Raw genomic sequence first — 20,223 nt, 5'->3', positions numbered from 1 at the left:
CGAACTGTGCTCAAGGTTCCTTTTACTTACGGAAGGGAGAGCCTCCCGTTCCCTTAGTGAGAGAGTGCAATGGACACAAACAAAGTGGATAAACACTGTGAATGAAGGTGCATGAGACTGAGAGATAGAGAGAGAAGAGAATACGACACCAGAGATGTTGTCAAACCCTCCTCCAAGGACCCCACTCTCAATGGCGAGAGTGGTCTACTATTGATTGCACAGTCTACTATTGATTGCACAATCTGGTACAAAATGCTGATGCGAATCTAATGGGGCTATGTCGAGGCCGACAGTGTGGACGATGATGACGAGACTAGGGCTGAAAACTGAATGCTTCGAATCGGTGACTCTTGCACCAAGTCGGGGGCTGGTCTGCTAACTTGATGGCCGCAAAAATGCTGCTTCCTATCTACTGAATTTGTTGTCCTTTTAATGCTGAATCTTGTAGGTTTTCAACCGCTGAATTTTGCTGATGCAAAACGCTGATATGATGCTGCTGAAAACGCTGTCAAGCTGCTGTAAAAACGCTGCTGAAAACGCTGTCAAACTACAGGGAAATCGCTGATCTTGCTGGTGCAGAAACGCTGAGCAGGTTGGCTGAAAACGCTAGATGCAGGGCTGCCCAACGCCAAGTGCATGGCTGAAAAACGCTGGAGTCCTCTTGCGAAAACGCCAAGCTAAGGGGGTTCTTGTCTTGCTTGAGAATCAGCCTGTTGAGCAATGCTCCTGTTGCCTCCTCTCCAGAAAGTGCTAGCTCTGGTCTACTTATATATTATCTTAGCAAAATTGCCCTACCTAGTTCCCCACAAAAGTCACTTAATAAATAAGTGAAAAATGTCAAATATAGGAAAAATAGGTTTAATGCACTCGAAAATTCCCCTGATGGATTCTGATGGGAATGCTGATGATCATGTTGTGTGCAACCGAAGGATATGCATCTACTCTACGTCACTGGTCATGCACGGTCTGCAAACAGACTCACAAAAGTGCCAGAACACTTCCTACTCTAGACTGACTTGACTGACTGAACCCTGGTCATGTTGTAGCTTGTCCACGGACACTTAGGGTTAGATGTGTCACGTGACATCCCCTCCTTTTCAAAGTGAGGTACTGGTACCGAACTGTATGGCGTCGAGGGAGATCGCCAACAACATCCGAAATCCTGGAAAGGACTCTTCACTCTGAGGTGTGGGTCGTACGATACTTGAACTTCACAAAGGTCCGCAACGCTTGCTTCTTTGGGCCGCTCCGAAAGTGACACAAAGTCTGTTGTGGCTCCTTCAATGCTTCAACTTCGTCTAGAGTCATGCTTCTTTCTTCTTCAAGAATCTCCATGGCTGAAAATTCCTGAAACCACTTACAACACAAAAACATGAACATACCTATTCCATGTAAAGTGACTAGAAAAAATCTCGTCTTCCTCGAAGACTATGCATGCAATGTAGATGAACACATAGACGGAGTGCCAAACCGTTCACCACATACACGCAAACAATGAGAGTGAATCTTGTCTTTTCGATCTAAAGCATCAACGATGGCAATTCACAACGGAAATGCCCATGCTTGGTACTCAATCTTGCTCTTTCTACGACTGTATCGTGACAAGGAAGAGACATGGATTGTGACTCCCTTGAATGCACTTTTCATGAATAATCCACAAACATCCGTGCTCATTCATGAGTGAAACGTGCTCAACGTACAATATGTCATATGCCTAGGAAAAGGGATCACACAAAGACGTTGACTATAATATCACGAATGAAACACTTGAACAATGCGTGCTGACAAATCATTCAAACACATTATACTTCCTGTAAGGGTTCTTTGGACCTAGGCTCGAAAGCCAAGATCGGTTCTTCGTGATTGATCAAATCTACAATGAGGTTAGCTTCACTAGAGAAAGTATCAACTAACACATCATCCTTGTGAACGATCACATCATGGTCATACAAATCATCATGCTCGTGAGAAATCACATCATGATCATCATGCAAATCATCATGCTTGTCATTGTGACACAAATCATCATACTCATCGTTATCATGCAATTCATCATGCTTATCATAATCATGCAATTCCTGTGTATCATGCTTTGGAGAAGACGAGATCGAGAGAGTCTCCTTCTCTTGAATCCGTTCAATCTTTGCCTGCACATTAGAAATGAGAGATGGAGAATGAACAACTTGCTCTCCACGAATGACAATGGGAGAGTCACTTTTGACATTGAAAGTGAACCTATTGTCCGCCCAATCAATGAGAGAGTTATGCTCACAAAACCATCGAATGCCCAAAATCATATCACATCTGAGAGAGAAGAGACTACAAATTTTCTACGAAAAGCAGCTTGTTGAACTATAAACAACAGAGGTGATTTTCTTGAGGGTGCTACGTGTGAAGATTCACAAGCTAAAGTTGTTTCCCATGATCAAGATAAAATCCCAAGTAAAAATTCCTCTGGTGATATAGGTATAGATTGTTCCAAGGTTCTTCGTGATGGCTATGAAGCTAGAGAGGGTGATGATGCTAAATCATCATTGATACTACAAAAAGTGCACAGGTTTCTTCATTTTCTTGGGCAATATGCTAGCTATGGCTGGATTTGGATGCTATTTCTAATGATGCTTATGTCAGTGATGTTCTAGCTGCTAATAAAAGGGAGTCAGTATACTTTGATGCTTGCTGATAACGAGCTAAAGTTGCCAGGAGTTTATGGGATGTGGGTGTTGCACTATGCTTCAAATGTACTCTAGTTTATTATGGGGTCCATCAATGTTGTGTACTCTCAATAGTGTTTGATCCAGGAGATTCTAAGGATCTTCAAATGTAGATTCAATACGGATGGATACTTTTGGGTCTGCATAGTGGTTGTGTGCTATTGGATCCAAGAATAGCAAGCATGCACCAAAAATGCTTGATGCTAATTGAAACAGGAAATGTATGCTCATGTGGATATTATGATTCTCCAATGTTTGGGCAATTCCTTAATATCCCATTTGATCTTGGAGACTATTGAAGTACATGTTGCAGATTCAAAGGACATGAGTTATTTTCTTGTAGCAAGTTACTTGGTAGTAGATTTTGCATTTTAGATTTATGCTAAGTGAGAAGATTTTTGGATTTTGTGGTCAGTATGCTTACATGGATATCTTTCAATTGACATCTTTGGACAATTGATAAAGTATCTTCACATCTTTTGAGTTGGTTCTGTAGCCAAAACTTGAAAAGAAGGACTTGACAACCATTCCGTGTGTAGATAGACTAAGGCATACTTGAGCTTGACAATGTTCCCTAAATTGAGCTTGATGGTCAAGCCGTGTGCATAATTAACTGGAGCACTTCAATCTGGTGGGGTTCACTAAACAAGTTTTCCATAATTGAGTGCTTTCGAGATACGGCAAATACATTTCAAAGATTTGCGATGTCTAATGATTAAGCCAAGCCGTTGATGATAGGGTTTAAGCCTTATTTTGTTTTACATGTACTTTCCAGTTATGTGAGCTTGATGATGGCAATGAGCTTTAATACTTATAGCAGATGCATATTGAAGACTGGGATCGAAAGTTGTGCAAGTTCAGGATGTCGTGCAGCTCCGCTTCCATGATGGGAAAAATAGCAAAAAGATACAGGTTAAGCCTAATTGAAGGCTATATGATTATTCAACAGTAATAAGGGCTTGATAACAAGCAAGTTAAATGCTAAATGTATATCAGATGTGGCTTTAAAGGGCTAACAGATGCCTTAATGATGCTAAAAAAAGAGGATATTTGAAGTGAGCACAAATGGAAGATTATGGACTAGCACTGTAGTACTCAAAGTGCTCTACACGTTTGTCTTTACGCCTCGTCAATTGGAGCTATGGTGAGAGAGTTATGGCAATCTAAAGTTGGGATTGATTGCAGATCTGTGCCAGATTGGGCAATTGCAGATGAGGGATCACGGATAAAGTGAATGCATGGGCCTAAAGTGCTCACTTTGTGGAGCACGTCGATCTTTTCAGATTGGCAATCAGAGCTCTGGTTGCCAAGATACTGCCTATTAAAGTTTCACCAAGAGCTAGTTCTGTGCCAGGTTGGTCCCCTTGATCAATGTGCCATCTGAGAGTTTTTATGCTTGACTAGGTTCTAGAATATCATGTACTTAATAGGTTAGTGAGTGCTCGAGGAGCATCTTTTCTGGAATGATGTCTCTTGCTATACATTTATGGCGAGGAATGTCGAAAAAGGATGTCATGCTTGGCAATGCTTTAGCTGAGTTGTATGCCGGACGACTAATGGAGACGCACATGATGTTCTATGCAATGCTTTGGAACTTATGTATGTCAAATGTGGTGCCCTTACAAAACCATGTAAATTTATTGACGAGCTTCCAATGTAAATTGATGTCTACTAGAACATGTTGATTGTTGAAAATGCCATTATGGCTATGGCCAGGAAGCTTTGGATCTTCTAACCAAATTCGAAGGGAAGGCCTTCCGGCGAAAATCTATTGCCTATGCTTGCAACTTGAAGGTGAGGTTGGCCATGCCGTCCATAAGGGCTTTAAAAATGGGCAAGGGCCGCCCAAACAAAATAAGGGCATACCATGTGTGAAGGGGCGTAGAAAAAGAGAGAAGACAACGCGCTGGCAGGGAACGAGGGCACAGGGGGAGAGAAAATTGCTTGCGCACGCCATCTCGAGCCTCATACGACTTGGGCCATGAAGACAAATGTGCTCAGCTCGATAGGGCGACCCAATTTGGTAATACTCCCGCCGTGTTTCATGCATCTTGTCGTGCGACCTACCACGTCATCACACATGTTCCCGTGTCACGTCAACGATGGCGGCGCCACTGCTTAGGGGGAGAAGTGGCCAAGTCATGCAAAGTTAGGGAAAAGAGGTGGAAGAGAAAGGAGAGCGCCTTCGAGAGAAAGAGAAGAAGAAGAAGAAGAGAAGGAAAGAAAGAAGAAGAAGAAAAAGAAGAGAAGGAAAAGAAAGAGGAAAGAAGAAGAAGGAGAAAGAAAGAAAGAAGAAGAGAAGGAAAGAAAGAAGAAGAAGAAAAAGAAGAGAAGGAAAAGAAAGAAGAAGAAGGAAAAGAAAGAGGAAAGAAAGAAGAGGAAGAGGAGATTTTTGGCGATCAAGAGCAACAGGTACCGGGGAACGCCCCCTAGCCCCCGTTCCGGCGTTCCGGGGGGGCAGTTCCCTTCCCGAACGTTCCGAAACGTCCCGAAACGTTTGACGTTCCGGGTGGCCAGTGCAAACAGGAACGGCCGTTCCGGAACGTTCCGAACGCCCCCAAAACGTTCCGGAATGCCCCTGGAACGGCCAACGGCTACAAACAAATTTGGCAAAAATTGAAAAAATTGAAGTAAATGTTTGGGCTTCTTTTTGAAGTGTGCAAGGCCTCAAGGACTCATAAAATGCACCCCCCTCCCCCTTTCTCTCCACAAGCTAATCCTCAAGGCTCAAGCTCTCTCCCTCTCACACTCTCAAGATCTCTCCCTCTCAAGACTCACTCTCTCAAGGCTCAAGGCTTTAAGCCTTCAAGCTCTCTTCCTCTCCCTCCCACTCTCTCAAATCTCTCCCTCTCCCTCTCACTCTCTCGAGTCTCTCCCTCTCTCTCTCTCTCTCTCTCTCTCTCTCTCTCTCTCACACATCATCTAGTCATAGCAAGATTGAATGGTCTTCAAAACGAGTTTTTTGTGAGTATTAGAGTCAAAGCACTCTAATACTCCTTGTATTTAAACACAAGAAGCTAAAAAATGCACTATTTGGGTGTTTTTTATACCTCCCGTTCCGCGCCGTTCCCGTTCCGAACCCCTAGCCGTTCCCCCGTTCCGCGGGGATCCCGTCGCCGTTCCCGTTCCGCGTTCCGAGTAACTATGATAATTTTCCCGAGCAAGAAGAGCAAGAGTGGAAGCAAGAGAAAGAAGAGAGCACTCTCGAGTGGGAGGAGCTTTCTTTCGCGAAGCAAGAAAGGTGTGCGAAGAGCGTGGACTAAGAACGGAGCTTCGTCATCACCTTCTTCTTCATCAACATAGGAAACTTTGCATCCATCGACATCGAGCATTGACGGACGCTCGATTTCAATGCAGGCTACATTAATTTGGTTTAGCTTTTGTAAGGGGAGTTTAAGCTCCTTAACCTACAATTAATCGGATTATCGGTATCGTTAACGACACCGCTTTGGCTATCGTGCGTTGATTCTTGTCAGTGTTATCAAATTGAAAGGAGAAGAACATCAGAGAGCAGGAGCTCATGAGGGCAATTGAAACGACACGGAGAGAAACTTCATCATCATCATCAATTTAAGTTTTGTTAATCGTGATTGATAAGTCACGGAGCCGTTAACGGCCCGCTTAATCTTGTAAAGGGAGCTTAAACTCCTACTTTTAAGTTAATCCGAGTGACAGAGTCGTTAACAACCCGCCTTGGTTATTGATTAAGTTGTACTCAAAGCGTTAGCATTGACGGACGCTCGATTTCAATGCAGGCTACATTGATTTGGTTTAGCTTTGTAAGGGGAGTTTAAGCTCCTTAGCCTACAATTAATCGGATTATCGGTATCGTTAACGGCACCGCTTTGACTATCGTGCGTTGATTCTTGTCAGTTTTATCAAATTGAAAGGAGAAGAACGTCAGAGAGCAGGAGCTCATGAGGGCAATTGAAACGACACGGAGAGAAGCTTCATCATCATAATCAATTTAAGTTTTGTTAATCATGATTGATAAGTCACGGAGCCGTTAACGGTCTGCTTAATCTTGTAAAGGGAGCTTAAACTCCTACTTTTAAGTTAATCCGAGTGACGGAGTCGTTAACAACCCGCCTTGGTTATTGATTAAGTTGTACTCAAAGCATTACTCAACTCATTTATGATTACGATGACTGTCAAAGCTATCAGTGTCTGTTGTTCTCTCACCTCTCACAACCACAGGTCCTACGCCTTCCCGGCTCATGTTTCGAACACATATCCCCCGACAACGGAAGTCTCTCGATGCAGCAGCGACCCTCAGGTAAAAAATCAAGAAATGCAATTGCAAATGAGACTTGTAGACTAAGGCATGATTACAAAGATTCACTTACACAACATAGTTCAAAATGTGGATTAATCATGAGCTCAAAGGCATTAGACATCATCATGCCAAACACAAAGAGAAACTAAGTAACGTCAAATCCTACACTCGAAGAGCACATTAAATCACTTACATTCAAATAAATAGAACTACATGGAAACAAAGAGACCAACAACAACTTCAACACGACTCATTCTCAAGCAATAAGCAAGCTCTTTGTGTCAAGTAGTCCCTAGTGTTCTTTTGGGTTCCTTCATAACGGAGTTGTGTTCAATCTGCCTTAGGTTACAAAAGACTATCTGTTATAGGCCAAAAGAAATGTGTTATAGGCCAAAAAAAATGTATGTAAAATTGAACCCCCCACAAAGGCCCCATAAGATACACTCACATCAAGTCAACCTAAAGACTGAAAAGAACAAAAACTGCCATGACGAATGGGCAGAAGGAACAGGTTCTAACCCCTATGGGGTGCAATGGCCTGCTTGTTAGTGACAATGGACCACGTCACATCCAAGGGCCTGTGCAACAATTGAAAAAACCTAGAAAATCTATAGAGAGGTCTATACAAAAAGGTGACCGTTAACAAAAGGGACATTAAAAACAAGAATTTCTCTTTGAAAAGCAGTTGTTTCAAAGGAACATTCCTTAAAATAAAAGACGGTGATATGAGATTCAGAGATCCAATTGTTGCCTATAAATAGCCTTCACCTGGTTTGACAATCCACATCCATCATCACCAGTCTCAAAGTAGGCTCAACTAGTTTCTATCAGTTGAGACAAGAGGTATTTACATTCACTATCTCAATAAAGGAAAATTTATCGGCACTTTACTGCACAAAAACTTCCTCATGCTGCTAAGCTTGTTGTAATTTTTTGTCTCACAAGTCATTTTGATCCTTCCAATACAATTGCTATGTGTTTCCTTCATACTTGACTAATCTTATTTTAACTGGTTGATAAGTTGTGACAGTAACTAAGAAGGGTTCCTCATTGTCAACGTACTTGGGTTATAAGAGGAAGACCTCAACTACAGGAGCATTGCAAGTCTAGTTTACTCTCGTAAATCTTTCAAGTGCTAACAGCCGCCCATCTGACAAAAAGCTCAACACAGAATCATCCCAAGCTAATAGATATCACGCCCATCACTAACCTTTAAACAGTAAACTGCCAACCTTCTGCGTGTTTCAGGGTTCCCATTTTGCAAATCAGCAATAATTGAATGGTGGACATCCTCTTTCTGTTAACTCGAGCATGGGAAAAAAGACAAAAAAATTCAAAAACATTTGCAATTTTCAAAAGGTTCAATTTCAGGATTGAATTCCAGAAAGTACACCTGTTCTCCAAGAAAGTGAGCTGAGACTGAATTCAAGGAGTAAGAGCTAAGTTTGTAATCTCGCTGCATTGCCTGTATATAAGAATGTTTTTGAAGTCATGCACAGTTTCTTCGGTCAGGAAAAAAATTCTTTCAATATCTTCTTGTTTTACCTGCAAAAGATCAAATTGCACTCGTCCTTCAATTAAAATCTCTTTGCTCTCTCGTGTTCCATATTGCCTGAGAGCCAGCCACACAACATGATGCAAAAACATCTAAGGTTCTTTCTACTTACTGAAAACTTCTACGCATGTCATTCTAGGCATTCAACATAAAAAAGATCTCACAATTTTCAGCTCCAACATTAGTTGCTCATATCCCAAACAGCCTGAAATAAAAGGAAAACCTTGAGGAGAACGATGTATCCTTAACACGAACACGGCTGTTTCGGATTCTACCAAGGACTGGAAACTCTACAATCTTCAAGGCCTCTGCCCTCTGAGGGTAGTACAGGCATCAACGTCAAATGAGTCTTAAATGCTTGAGACAAGACTATCAAAAAGTGAAGTCAATTACCTCAATGAGATAGGGCAAGTCAAACTTGCAGATATTGTAGCCAATGATAACATCTGGGTCTAGCTCCTGAACCAAATCCTGCACAAACTCACGAGAGTAACTCAAGAGTGCCTTACTACATCAGACAGGGTAGAGCAATCACATCCACACAGAAAATGAGGGTGCATACCCTCCAAGCGAGTAAAACCTCCCTCTCAGTATCAAATGGCATGACATCCACGCCTACAATGGGTGAGCAAGACTTTAAAGTCATAACATTTCGAACTTTGGGCCGATCTTCACCTTGAATCGTCAGGAGATTAGCGATCTAAAATCACCAAAGAAAAAGCGCTCAATAACTGAGCTCTGACAACATCATCAGAGCATTGAAGTTTCTTAGCACCTGGATTACTGGATCATGTTCCGGCTCAGGAAAGTGACCCTTCCTGCCTGCACACTCAATGTCAAAACTCAATATACGAAATGGGGCCATCTTTGAGTACTGGCCATTGGGGCTGTGACTTATGAGTTTGTTATATCTGCAAACATTCTTTGTCAAGAACAACACTGCATTTGGGCTTCGTGGCAGCGTAGAAAGGCTCAGCTAGAAGCTCCTATTTCAAAGCTGAGGACTAGCGTCATTTGCTTCTACCAATAAAGCTAATGCAGTCAAATGTCATAAAAACCTCCAGATTACAGAACCATGCCCCCAATAGTTCATGGTATCTGTGTGAAGGATACAAGACATCAACTTCCAGCTGACAGTACGATAATTTCCTTTCTCGATCCAGATAGGTCCCCGCTGTTAATTCAATCCAGTTTCCTCCAACAATATTGCAGTCAATCATGAAGCGTAATGCAAAAAGAACATTGCTTTCATAAGTCAAAAAGGACTTCTGACCCAAACCTTCAATCGAAATACCCCTCTCCAAAATACCTGGAAAAATCAGCGCTCACTTAGCTTTGCCCCAGTAAAAGGATGTTGATACACAATTAAAAGACTTGGAGGGAAGGCAACACAGTAGAGACCCACAAAATCATTTTCCAATTGCCTCACTGAGTCACTACCATAGAATTCTTACGGCAACGATGCCTCATTGAATAAGTTAGTATACCATTTTGAATTGAAGGCTATAAAATGCTCAAGTTAAAAACCGTCCCCTTAGTTCACCCAGCTTCCAAGCCACATGGCATCAAAATTTAAGAACACATAGAGCTATTCTTAATAAGGCATTTAAAAAACATTGCAGAAGTGCCAAGGCCATCGGACACAAAGCATTTTTGCTGTTACAATCATGGAGAGGCACTTGACCACGGATATCAAGCAACCCGTCCACACGTCTTGAGAAAAGCTACTGAATTCCTCTACTCTATCGAGAGGTATTCCTCATAGAGATTCCAAATATCAAGAATCAGAATAAAAGTTATCCCCAAATGTTGTCTTCCATTGATCTAGGCAAAAGATGTCAAGTTCTGTCTGAGTTTAAAACCACGAACATCATCAATGTACAAGTGTTGTTAGAATCATCAATCAGGTTTCAAGAAGTTAGTCTTTGTAGAATTAAGCATACCAAAGAGATGCTGGAATCACCATTAATGATGACAAACGAAGATCAACAAAGCCTTAAGCAGCTAGCCTTCTCTCAAAACCAAAGGATTTACTTGGAACTAGCTCCTGCTTGTGCCCTTTTGTGAAAGAAACATGCTTCATTCTTCATGGCAGCAGGCATTGAACTGACCTCTGCATGTAGCCACCATTGTTGGAAGAGCGACCGTTATTTTGAGAAACGGTCGTGATTTCTGTTGCTGAAAGTACATAAGACTCTTTTTGTGCATTACTTCAACATTGGTCACAAAAATTGGGGATTTGCTGTTCCTGCTGGCCTCCCGCATCTTGGCCTGCAAGAACAAACATCAACTCAGCTGCAGAATATGTACCACGAATAACAGAGCAAAAAGTTGCCCAGCAAACATAGTTAGAACCATTTTGCACTACAAAGTGAGAAGAAAAACGAGGGCTATGAATAAAGCCTTGCCAAACCTCGAGTGTCTGTTTGAACTTAGGTACGTCATCTGGGCCCATACCATCCAAACAGCTAATGTAAAAATAAGGCTGGAAACCATGCACATTACAGCAGACACTGTAACCTGACAACCACGTTAGCATGTTGTTATGACAACACAAAACAGGTAACTACACAACATTCAATGTCCTTAACCACAACCCTACCTTCAGCTGTCACACCAAACATGCGTAATATTGCCATTGGGCCCGCTCTATGTGGTGTAAGCTGCTTGTTACTTTCTCCAATGATATAATCGATATCAAGTTGCTGAAAAACTATACAAGTGCAAAAGTTAATCTCTTTGTGACAAAGATTAAAACCTAAAGGGTACTATTTGTATGTGTTCATGACAAAATCTGAATAATGAATTGCTATAAATCCAGCACTCTTTACCAGGATAATCATGTCGTTGGGTGGAAATTTGATAATCTAACTAATGTCCTGTAACTGATTTAAAAACAACACACTCTGCAAGGATTTCATAAAAAGTGATGAGGCAAAGAATTTGCCAGCTTGTTTGCATGTTCCCTTAGGATGTGTTAAGCACTTACATCAATGCCTGTCTCCACTCTATATTCATGATTTATCTAGTCATCATTCTAGCATCAACACATGTTTATGAGATTTCATTCCATTGTCTTGGTCTGGTCTTCTGGCTTCTGGAAATATTTCCATCTCTTTTGTGAAACTGTCAAAGGTACGGAAGCATAGAGAGAGAAATGAAAATGAAAATGAAAATGAAATATTATATTAACGTCTTCTAAAGGCCATATTGAGAGATCTGCGAAGTTCGAGACTTCTACTACGATGTCTTGATGCTGGAAACTGAAAACGCTGATGCTACTTGTGGTTCTGTCGCGATGAATCTGCAAATGCTAGGTGGTCAGGCTGATCCAAAAACGCTAGGGCTGAATCTGAATCCTGCTGCAAAAGCGCTAGGCTTCTGCTGATTCTGATAACGCTAGGGCTGAGCTGTGATCTGCTGTCACCAGGTTGCTGCACATGCAAAACGTTGGGCTGATCTACAAAGCTGAAAATGCTGGCTGGTTCTTGTTGGCTGAAAACGCTAGGTTGCCTCTCGGTCTTGCTGAGAAGGTGTACGTCCAAAGTGGTTTGCTGCCTCTTCTACCAGAAAGTGCTAGCGCTAGGGTTTCTTATATACTTGCATGGCTAAATTGCCCTACCCACCTCCCAACAAAAGTCACTTAAAAATAATAAGTGAAAAATGGCTAAAATAGGAAAAATAGGTCTATGCACTGTAAAAATGCTCCTGATGGGTTCTCATGGAAATCTGATGATCATGTTGTGTGCAACGAGAGGATATGCATCTACTCCAAGTGCCTGGACATGCACGGTTTGCGAACACTCACAAAAGTGCCAGAACACTTCCTAAGCTAGACTAACTGAACTGAACTGAACCCATGTCATGAAGTAGCTTGTCCACGTACACATAGGGTTAGATGTGCACGTGACATCCCCTCCTTTTCAAAGTGAGGTACTGGTACCGAACTGTATGGTATCGAGGAAGATCGCCAACAACGTCTGGAATCCTAGAAAGGACTTTTCGCCGGCTCACTCAGATGCGTGGGTCATGCGATACTTGAACTTCATAAAGGTCTGCAACGCTTGCTTCTTTGGGCCGTGCCGAAAGCAACACAAAGTCATTTGTGGCTACTTCAATGCTTCAACTTCGTCTATAGTCATGCGTCTACCTTCTTGAAGAATCCGAGGATGAAAATTCCTGAAACAACCTTCAACACAAAAACATGAACATACCCATTCCATGTAAAGTGACGGAAAAAATTCAAGTCTTCTTTAAAGACTGTGCATGCAATGTAGATGAACATAGAGACGGAGTGTCAAACCATTCATCAAACACACGCAAACAATGGGATCGAATCTTGACTTTTTGATCTAAATCAATCAACTGTGGCAAATCACAATGGAAATGTCGATGCTTGATGCTCAATCCTTCTTGTGCGCTTTCTGATACTGTGTCATGTCAAGGAAGAGACATGGAATGTGAATTCATTGAATGCAAACATTTCATCTTTTCATGAGTAATCTACATACATCCGTGCTCATTCATGAGTGAATCGTGTTCAACGTACAATATGTCATGCCTATGAAAAGGGATCACATAAGGACGGTGACTAAAATACAAGAAAGCATCACGAATGAAACACTCGAATAATACGTGCTGACTAATCAATCGAACACAGAATACTTCCTATGGGGGTTCTTTGGACCTCGACTCGAAAGTCAAGATCGGTTCTTCGTGATTGATCGAATCTTCTTGTGGGGGTTCTTTGGACCTCGACTCGAGAGCCAAGATCGGTTCTTCGTGATCGATCGAATCTGCAATTAGGTTAGCTTCACTAGAAAAAGTATCAACTAAACCATCATCCTTGTGAACAATCACATCTTTATCATGCAATTCATCATGCTTATCCTTATCATGTAAATCATGTGTGTCGTGCTTTGGAGAAGAAAAGAGAGTCTCCTTCTAATTCTTTTCGATCTGCGCCTGCACATTAGAAAATAGTGGGACCAACTCTTCCATGTGTTGGCCTCTCCACGCTTCACGCTCTAACCGTCTTTCTTCGCGCTCGCGATCCAATTCGGCTATTCTTTCTGCAACTGCCAAGCGCACGTGCTAGCGCTCACGCTCTAGGGCTGCCATTCTTTCTTCGGCCGCCAAGCGTGCTTGCTCGCGCACACGCTCTATGGCTGCCATTCTTTCTTTGTGCTCGCGATCCCGTTCTGCTTTTCTTTCTTCGCGTTCACGAGCCAATTCTGCCAATTCTTGCTTCGCGTTCTAACTTCCGGTCCATCATCATCCTGTCGAAAGTCTCCATAGGAGTTAGTGCAATCCTTGTCGTAGAAGGGTCGAAAAAACCTCCTAGTGGGGAAAACTCTTCTTCGCCACTCCTATGCTCACCACCTCCATGCGAAGTATCCATTCCGCTTCGGGTGATGACCATCCACTGAAGTCTTGGGTTCTTAAGTTCACTAGGAACTTGGGTTATTTTGGGTCTTGGGTTCTTGAGTCTTGAGGTTCTTGAGGTTCTTCTTTAGCTTGCAATCTGTGTGAGAGAAGGACCTTCTCTTTACCCAAGCTCTTCTCTTTCTCGCGGGTGCACCACTTGGCGGCCTTGCGCTCACACCAAGGTCTGCTCTCAATGAGTGAATAGAGGCACAAGGGGAGCTTGGGTTTCCTGTCACTCTTCAAAAACACAATTAGGAATTGACACGCCCGAGAGGACTTGGGTTACGTGCGACCGCAACAAGCAAAAAAAATTATGTGGTTCTTGTCATTCTTTCCTTGAGTGATACAGAACACTGCCAAAGCTCTGATGCCAATGTAAGGTGCAACGGATGTGAATGTTGAACTTTGCTCAAGATGAGTGCTCCGAACTGTGCTCAAGGTTCCTTTTACTTACGGAAGGGAGAGCCTTCCGTTCCTTTATTGAGAGAGTGCAAGTGACCAAAAACAAGTGGCTAACATTGTGAATGAAGGTGCCGAGACTGAGAGAGAGAGAGAGAAGAATATGACACCAAAATGTTGTCAAAAACCTCCTCCGAAGGCCCCACTCTCTATGGCGAGAGTGGTCTACTATTGATTGCACAAATCTCTACAATGCTTGGACTTGCCGACGATGTCAACGACGATGAGGACAACGACGAGACGGGCTAAAATCTGAAAACGCTAATGGTTGAAATTTGCAAATCTTAATCTGTTGAATTCTGACTCTATATTGGTGATGACAGCGATGACGACGATGCAACGACGACGCGCTGAAAACGCAAATGCTGAAATCTGCGTTTTTCGGACTAAAACTACAAATTTCGTTGGATCTAACCGTGCGGCGAAGATTTGCTACGGAAAGGTGAGATCTGCGAGATTCGGGACTTCTATTGTGATGTCTTGATGCTGGAAACTGAAAACGTTGATGCTACTTGTGGTTCTGTCGCGATGAATCTGCAAACGCTAGGTGGTCAGGCTGATCCAAAAACGCTAGGACTAAATCTGAATCCTACTGCAAAAACGCTAAGCTTCTACTGATTCTGCAAAGCTGAAAACGCTGGCTGGTTCTTGTTGGCTGAAAATGCTAGGTTGACTGCCGGTCTTGCTGAGAAGGTGCACGTCCACGGTGGTCTACTGCCTCTCCTGCCAGAAAGTGCTAGCGCTAGGGTTTCTTATATACTTGCATGGCTAAATTGCCCTACCCAATTTCCAACAAAAGTCACTTAAAAATAATAAGTGAAAAATGGCTAAAATAGAAAAAATAGGTCTATGCACTGTAAAAATGCTCCTGATGGGTTCTGATGGAAATCTGATGATCATGTTGTGTGCAACGAGTAGATATGCATCTACTCGAAGTGCCTGGACATGCACAGTCTACGGATAGACTCACAAAAGTGCCAGAATACTTCCTAAGCTAAGCTAACTGAACTGAACTGAACCCATGTCATGAAGTAGCTTGTCCACGTACACATAGGGTTAGATGTGCACGTGACATGATTGGTGGGGCAGAGTGCTCATGGAAGAGTCGCCATGCCTTGCTTGAATCCTGGCTCAAAAACAACTGATATAAATCCTGCTCTACTCAAGCTAGAAACGCCCTCTTCTTTCATCGTACAAAACGTCGAGAAGCAATTTGTGATTGCCTGTGAGTAATGACTCCTAGAAGCACCTCCCTCTGAAGTCGGGCTCTGGTCTTTTTGCACTCCTCATTATACCAACTATTCTGGGGTATTGTTAGGTGCAGTGGAATGATTGTTTGCGCTTTGCTCAAGATGAGTACTCCATAGTGTGCTCAAGGTTCCTTTTGTTCTTATGGAAGGGAGAGCCTTCCGTTCTTAATGAGAGAATGCTATGATCACAAACAAAGTGAATGGACACTGTGCGTGAAAGTGAATGAGACTGAGAGAAAGAGAGAGAAGAGAGATACGACACCGAGAGGTTGTAAACCCTCCTCCGAAGGCCCCACTCTCGTCGGCGAGAGTGGTCTACTTATGATTGCACAAAGTGGTACAATGACGATGTATTGGACTTATGCAACTTGGGACTATGTCGGTGACCACGATGGTGACGACGACGACGACTTTAGGGCTGAAATTTGTGGTCTTCTATCTGCTGAATTTCGGGACTGTTTCGGTGGCTGAAAATGACTGTTTTGGCTGTGTTTTGGAGGGCTGAATTTAGGGATCCTCTGCAACCAACTAGGGCTGGATCTGTTGTCATGTGGATTGCTGAAAAACGCTGAACATCTGCTGCATTTATGGCTGAAAACCAAAACGCTGGGCTGCCTCTATAGCGTTAGTAAAACGCCATGCAAATCTGGGACTGCTTCTGAAATCCAAAAACGCTAATGGGCTGAAATTGGGAACGCTAGCAGATCTGGTAGTACTACCAAAAACGCTAGGCAAACTGGAAGGCTGGCAATGTCTGCAAAGCTGGAAAACGCCAAATCTAGGGAGGTGCTGAGGGTGTCCAAAAACGCCACGGCTTGTAGAGAGGATCTGCAAACGCTAGGGTTGATGGGTTCTTGCTGAGAAGGTGCCTGTTGAGCGGGAGCTCCTGTTGCCTCTTCTGCCATTGAGTGCTAGCTTTGGGTTGCTTATATATTAACTTACCTAATTTGTCCTACTCAGTTCCCAACAAAAGTCACTTAATAAATAAGTGAAAATTGTCAAAAATAGGGAAATTAGGCTAAAGTCACAGAAAAATTCCCAAACTGACTCTGATGGAATCTGATGTAAATGCTTATGCTTATGCGATGAGCAACCAGAGGATATGCATCTACACTACACTAAGTGACTGGGCATGCACGGTCTACGAATAGACTCACAAAAGTGCCAGATCACTTCTAATCTAGACTGACGGGAACCCTGCTATGCTGTAGCTTGTCCACGGACACATGGTTGGATGTGTCACGTGACATCCCCTCCTTTTTAAAGTGAGGTACTGGTACCGAACTCTGTGGCGTCGAGGGAGATCGCCAAGAGCATCCGGAATCCTGGAAGGGACTCTTCGCCAGCCCACTCTGATGTGTGGGTCGTGCGGTACTTGAACTTCAGAAATGTCTGCAAAGCCTTCTTCTTTGGGCCGCGCCGAAAGCGACACAAAGTCTTCTAAGTTTCCTTCAATGCTTCATCTTCATGTAGAGTCCTGCTTCTTTCTTCTTCAAGAATCTCCATGGCTGAAAATTCCTGAAACCACTTCCAACACAAAAACATGAACATACCCATTCCATGTAAAGTGAGTGGAAAAAATCGTGTCTTTCTAAAAGACTGTGCATGCAATGTAGATGAACAATTAGACGGAGTGCCAAACCGTTCATCCTATACACGCAAACCATGAGATCCAATCTTTCTTTCCTGATCTAAATCAATCAAATGTGGCAATTCACAATGGAAATGCCTATGGTTGGTGCTCATACTTTCATGTGCTCTTTCTGCAACTGTGTCGTGCCAAGGAAGAGACATGGAATGTGACTTCCTGACATGCATACTTTTCAACTTTCATGAAAAATCAGCATGCATTCGTGCTCATTCATGATGGAAACGTGCTCAACGTACAATATGTCATGCTTAGGAAAAGGGATCACATAAAGACGTCGACTAAAATACAGGAAACGATCACGAATGAAACACTCGATCACTGTGTACGAATCAATCATACGAACACATAATACTTCCTGTGAGGGTTCATGAGACCTAGGCTCAAGAGCCAAGATCGGTGCTTCCTGAAGGAGTTCTTCTTGAGTGGGTTCTTTCCGAGGGGGTTCTTTTGACCTAGGCTCGAGAGCCAAGATCGATCCTTCGTGATCCATCGAATCTTCTTGTGGGGGATGTGTGGACCTTGACTCGAAAACCAAGATGGATTCTTCGTGATTGATCGAATCTGCAATGAGGTTAGCTTCGCTAGAAAAAGCATCAACTAACACATCATCCTTGTGAACAATCACATCATCTTTATGCAACTCATCATGCTTGTGCGAAATCCCATCTTGATCATGCAAATCATCATGCTTGTCAGTGTCATCCAAATCATCATGCTCATCATTGTCAATCAAATCATCATGCTTATCATTGCCATTCAAATCATCATGCTTAGCAATATCATTCAAAGCATCATGCTTATCATCATCATTCAAATCATCATCATGCTTCACACAATCATGCAAATCCTGTGTATCATGCTTTGGAGAAGAAGAGACTGAGAGTCTCCTTTTCCTGATTCCTTGCATCTGTGCATGAGCTTGAGAAAAGAGTTGCAAGAACTCTTGCATTCCTGCTTTGTTCTCGCGATCAAATCTTGCTTCTCTTGCTTTGGCTTCCAAGCATGCTTGCTCGCTCTCACGCGCTATGGTTGCCATTCTTTCTTGGTACTTACGCTCGATGGCTGCGATTCTTTCTTCGCTTTCTATCTTCCTATCCATCATCCTCTTGTCGAAAGCCTCCATAGGAGTTAGTGCAATCTTTGTCGTAGATGGGGAAGGGGGAGGGTCGGAAAAACCTCTTGCTGGGGAAAATTCTTCTTCGCCTCTCTCATGCTCATCACCTCCAAGCGAAGTATCCATTCCGCTTCGAGTGATGACTATCCTGAAGTCGTGGGTTCTTGTGATCTTGGGTTCTTAAGTTCACGAGGAACTTGGGTTCTTGGGGAGTCTTGGGTTCTTAAGTTCACGAGGAACTTGGGGTCTTGAGGATCTTGGGTTCTTGGGTTCTTGAGGTCGTTCAGGGTCTTGAGGGTCTTGAGGTTTTCTTTCGCTTGCAAACCGCGTTTGAGAAGGATCTTCTCTTCACCCGCGTTCTACTCTTTTCCGCGGGGACACCCCTTGGCAGCCTTGCACTCACACCAAGGTTTCTTTTTCCCACCTCACGTCGATTGACCGGCCGCTAAGTGCACGGACCGCTCTCAATGAGTGAAAAGCGACACAAGGGGAGGCTGGACAAGCCCTTCTTTCTTGGGATTCATGTCACTCTTCAACAAACACGATTAGGAATTGACACGCCCAAGTGAACTTGGGTTCGTGTGACCGCAACAAGCAAAAAAATTCTTGTGATTCTTGTGGTTCTTTCCTTGAGTGATACAGAACACTGCCAAAGCTCTGAGTACCAATGTTAGGTGCAACACAATGATTGTTTGTGCTTTGCTCAAGATGAGTGCTCCATAGTGTGCTCAAGGTTCCTTTTGTTCTTATGGAAGGGAGAGCCTTCCGTTCTTAATGAGAGAATGCTATGATCACAAACAAAGTGAATGGACACTGTGTGTGAAAGTGTATGAGACTGAGAGAAAGAGAGAGAAGAGAGATACGACACCGAGAGGTTGTAAACCCTCCTTCGAAGGCCCCACTCTCGTCGACGAGAGTGGTCTACTTATGATTGCACAAAGTGGTACAATGACGATGTATTGGACTTATGCAACTTGGGACTATGTCGGTGACCACGATGGTGACGACGACGACGACTTTAGGGCTGAAATTTGTGGTCTTCTATCTGCTGAATTTCGGGACTGTTTCGGTGGCTGAAAATGACTGTTTTGGCTGTGTTTTGGAGGGCTGAATTTAGGGATCCTCTGCAACCAACTAGGGCTGGATCTGTTGTCATGTGGATTGCTGAAAAACGCTGAACATCTGCTGCATTTATGGCTGAAAACCAAAACGCTGGGCTGCCTCTATAGCGTTAGTAAAACGCCATGCAAATCTGGGACTGCTTCTGAAATCCAAAAACGCTAATGGGCTGAAATTGGGAACGCTAGCAGATCTGGTAGTACTACCAAAAACGCTAGGCAAACTGGAAGGTTGGCGATGTCTACAAAGCTGGAAAACGCCAGATCTGGGGAGGTGCTGAGGGTGTCCAAAAACGCAAGGGCTTGTAGAGAGGATCTGCAAACGCTAGGGTTGATGGGTTCTTGCTGAGAAGGTGCCTGTTGAGCGGGAGCTCCTGTTGCCTCTTCTGCCATTGAGTGCTAGCTTTGGGTTGCTTATATATTAACTTACGCAATTTGGCCTACTCAGTTCCCAACAAAAGTCACTTAATAAATAAGTGAAAATTGTCAAAAATAGGGAAATTAGGCTAAAGTCACTGGAAAAATTCCCAAACTGACTCTGATGGAATCTGATGTAAATGCTTATGCTTATGCGATGTGCAACCAGATGATATGCATCTACACTAAGTGACTGGGCATGCATGGTCTACGAATAGACTCACAAAAGTGCAAGATCACTT

The 20,223-nt window shown here is 43.1% G+C and overlaps 1 protein-coding gene across 2 annotated transcripts in view; it reads right to left on the bottom strand.

Moving 5' to 3' along the window:
* The window catches only part of LOC147430526 (DNA polymerase delta subunit 1), a 59,152-nt gene that overhangs the window by 28,512 nt on the left and 10,417 nt on the right, over positions 1–20,223 (bottom strand). The window contains exons 2-12 of one of the 2 annotated variants that reach the window (XM_086493139.1): positions 11,148–11,258; positions 10,959–11,065; positions 10,657–10,816; positions 9,659–9,854; positions 9,321–9,456; positions 9,108–9,245; positions 8,939–9,016; positions 8,769–8,860; positions 8,536–8,602; positions 8,384–8,455; positions 8,201–8,287 (exon numbers count right to left, since the gene is read on the bottom strand). In XM_086493139.1, coding sequence (XP_086349265.1) covers positions 8,201–8,287; positions 8,384–8,455; positions 8,536–8,602; positions 8,769–8,860; positions 8,939–9,016; positions 9,108–9,245; positions 9,321–9,456; positions 9,659–9,854; positions 10,657–10,816; positions 10,959–11,065; positions 11,148–11,258 — 1,244 coding nt within the window. The remainder of the gene's footprint in view (positions 1–8,200; positions 8,288–8,383; positions 8,456–8,535; positions 8,603–8,768; positions 8,861–8,938; positions 9,017–9,107; positions 9,246–9,320; positions 9,457–9,658; positions 9,855–10,656; positions 10,817–10,958; positions 11,066–11,147; positions 11,259–20,223) is intronic. The other variant, XM_086493140.1, reaches the window with a different exon arrangement.

The sequence above is a fragment of the Adiantum capillus-veneris genome, chromosome 21 (genome assembly GCF_014529385.1).
Source record: "Adiantum capillus-veneris isolate H3 chromosome 21, ASM1452938v2, whole genome shotgun sequence".
Classification (NCBI taxonomy): Eukaryota; Viridiplantae; Streptophyta; class Polypodiopsida; order Polypodiales; family Pteridaceae; genus Adiantum; species Adiantum capillus-veneris.
Note: the sequence above shows the minus strand (reverse complement) of the source record. Positions and strands in the feature narration are given on the sequence as shown.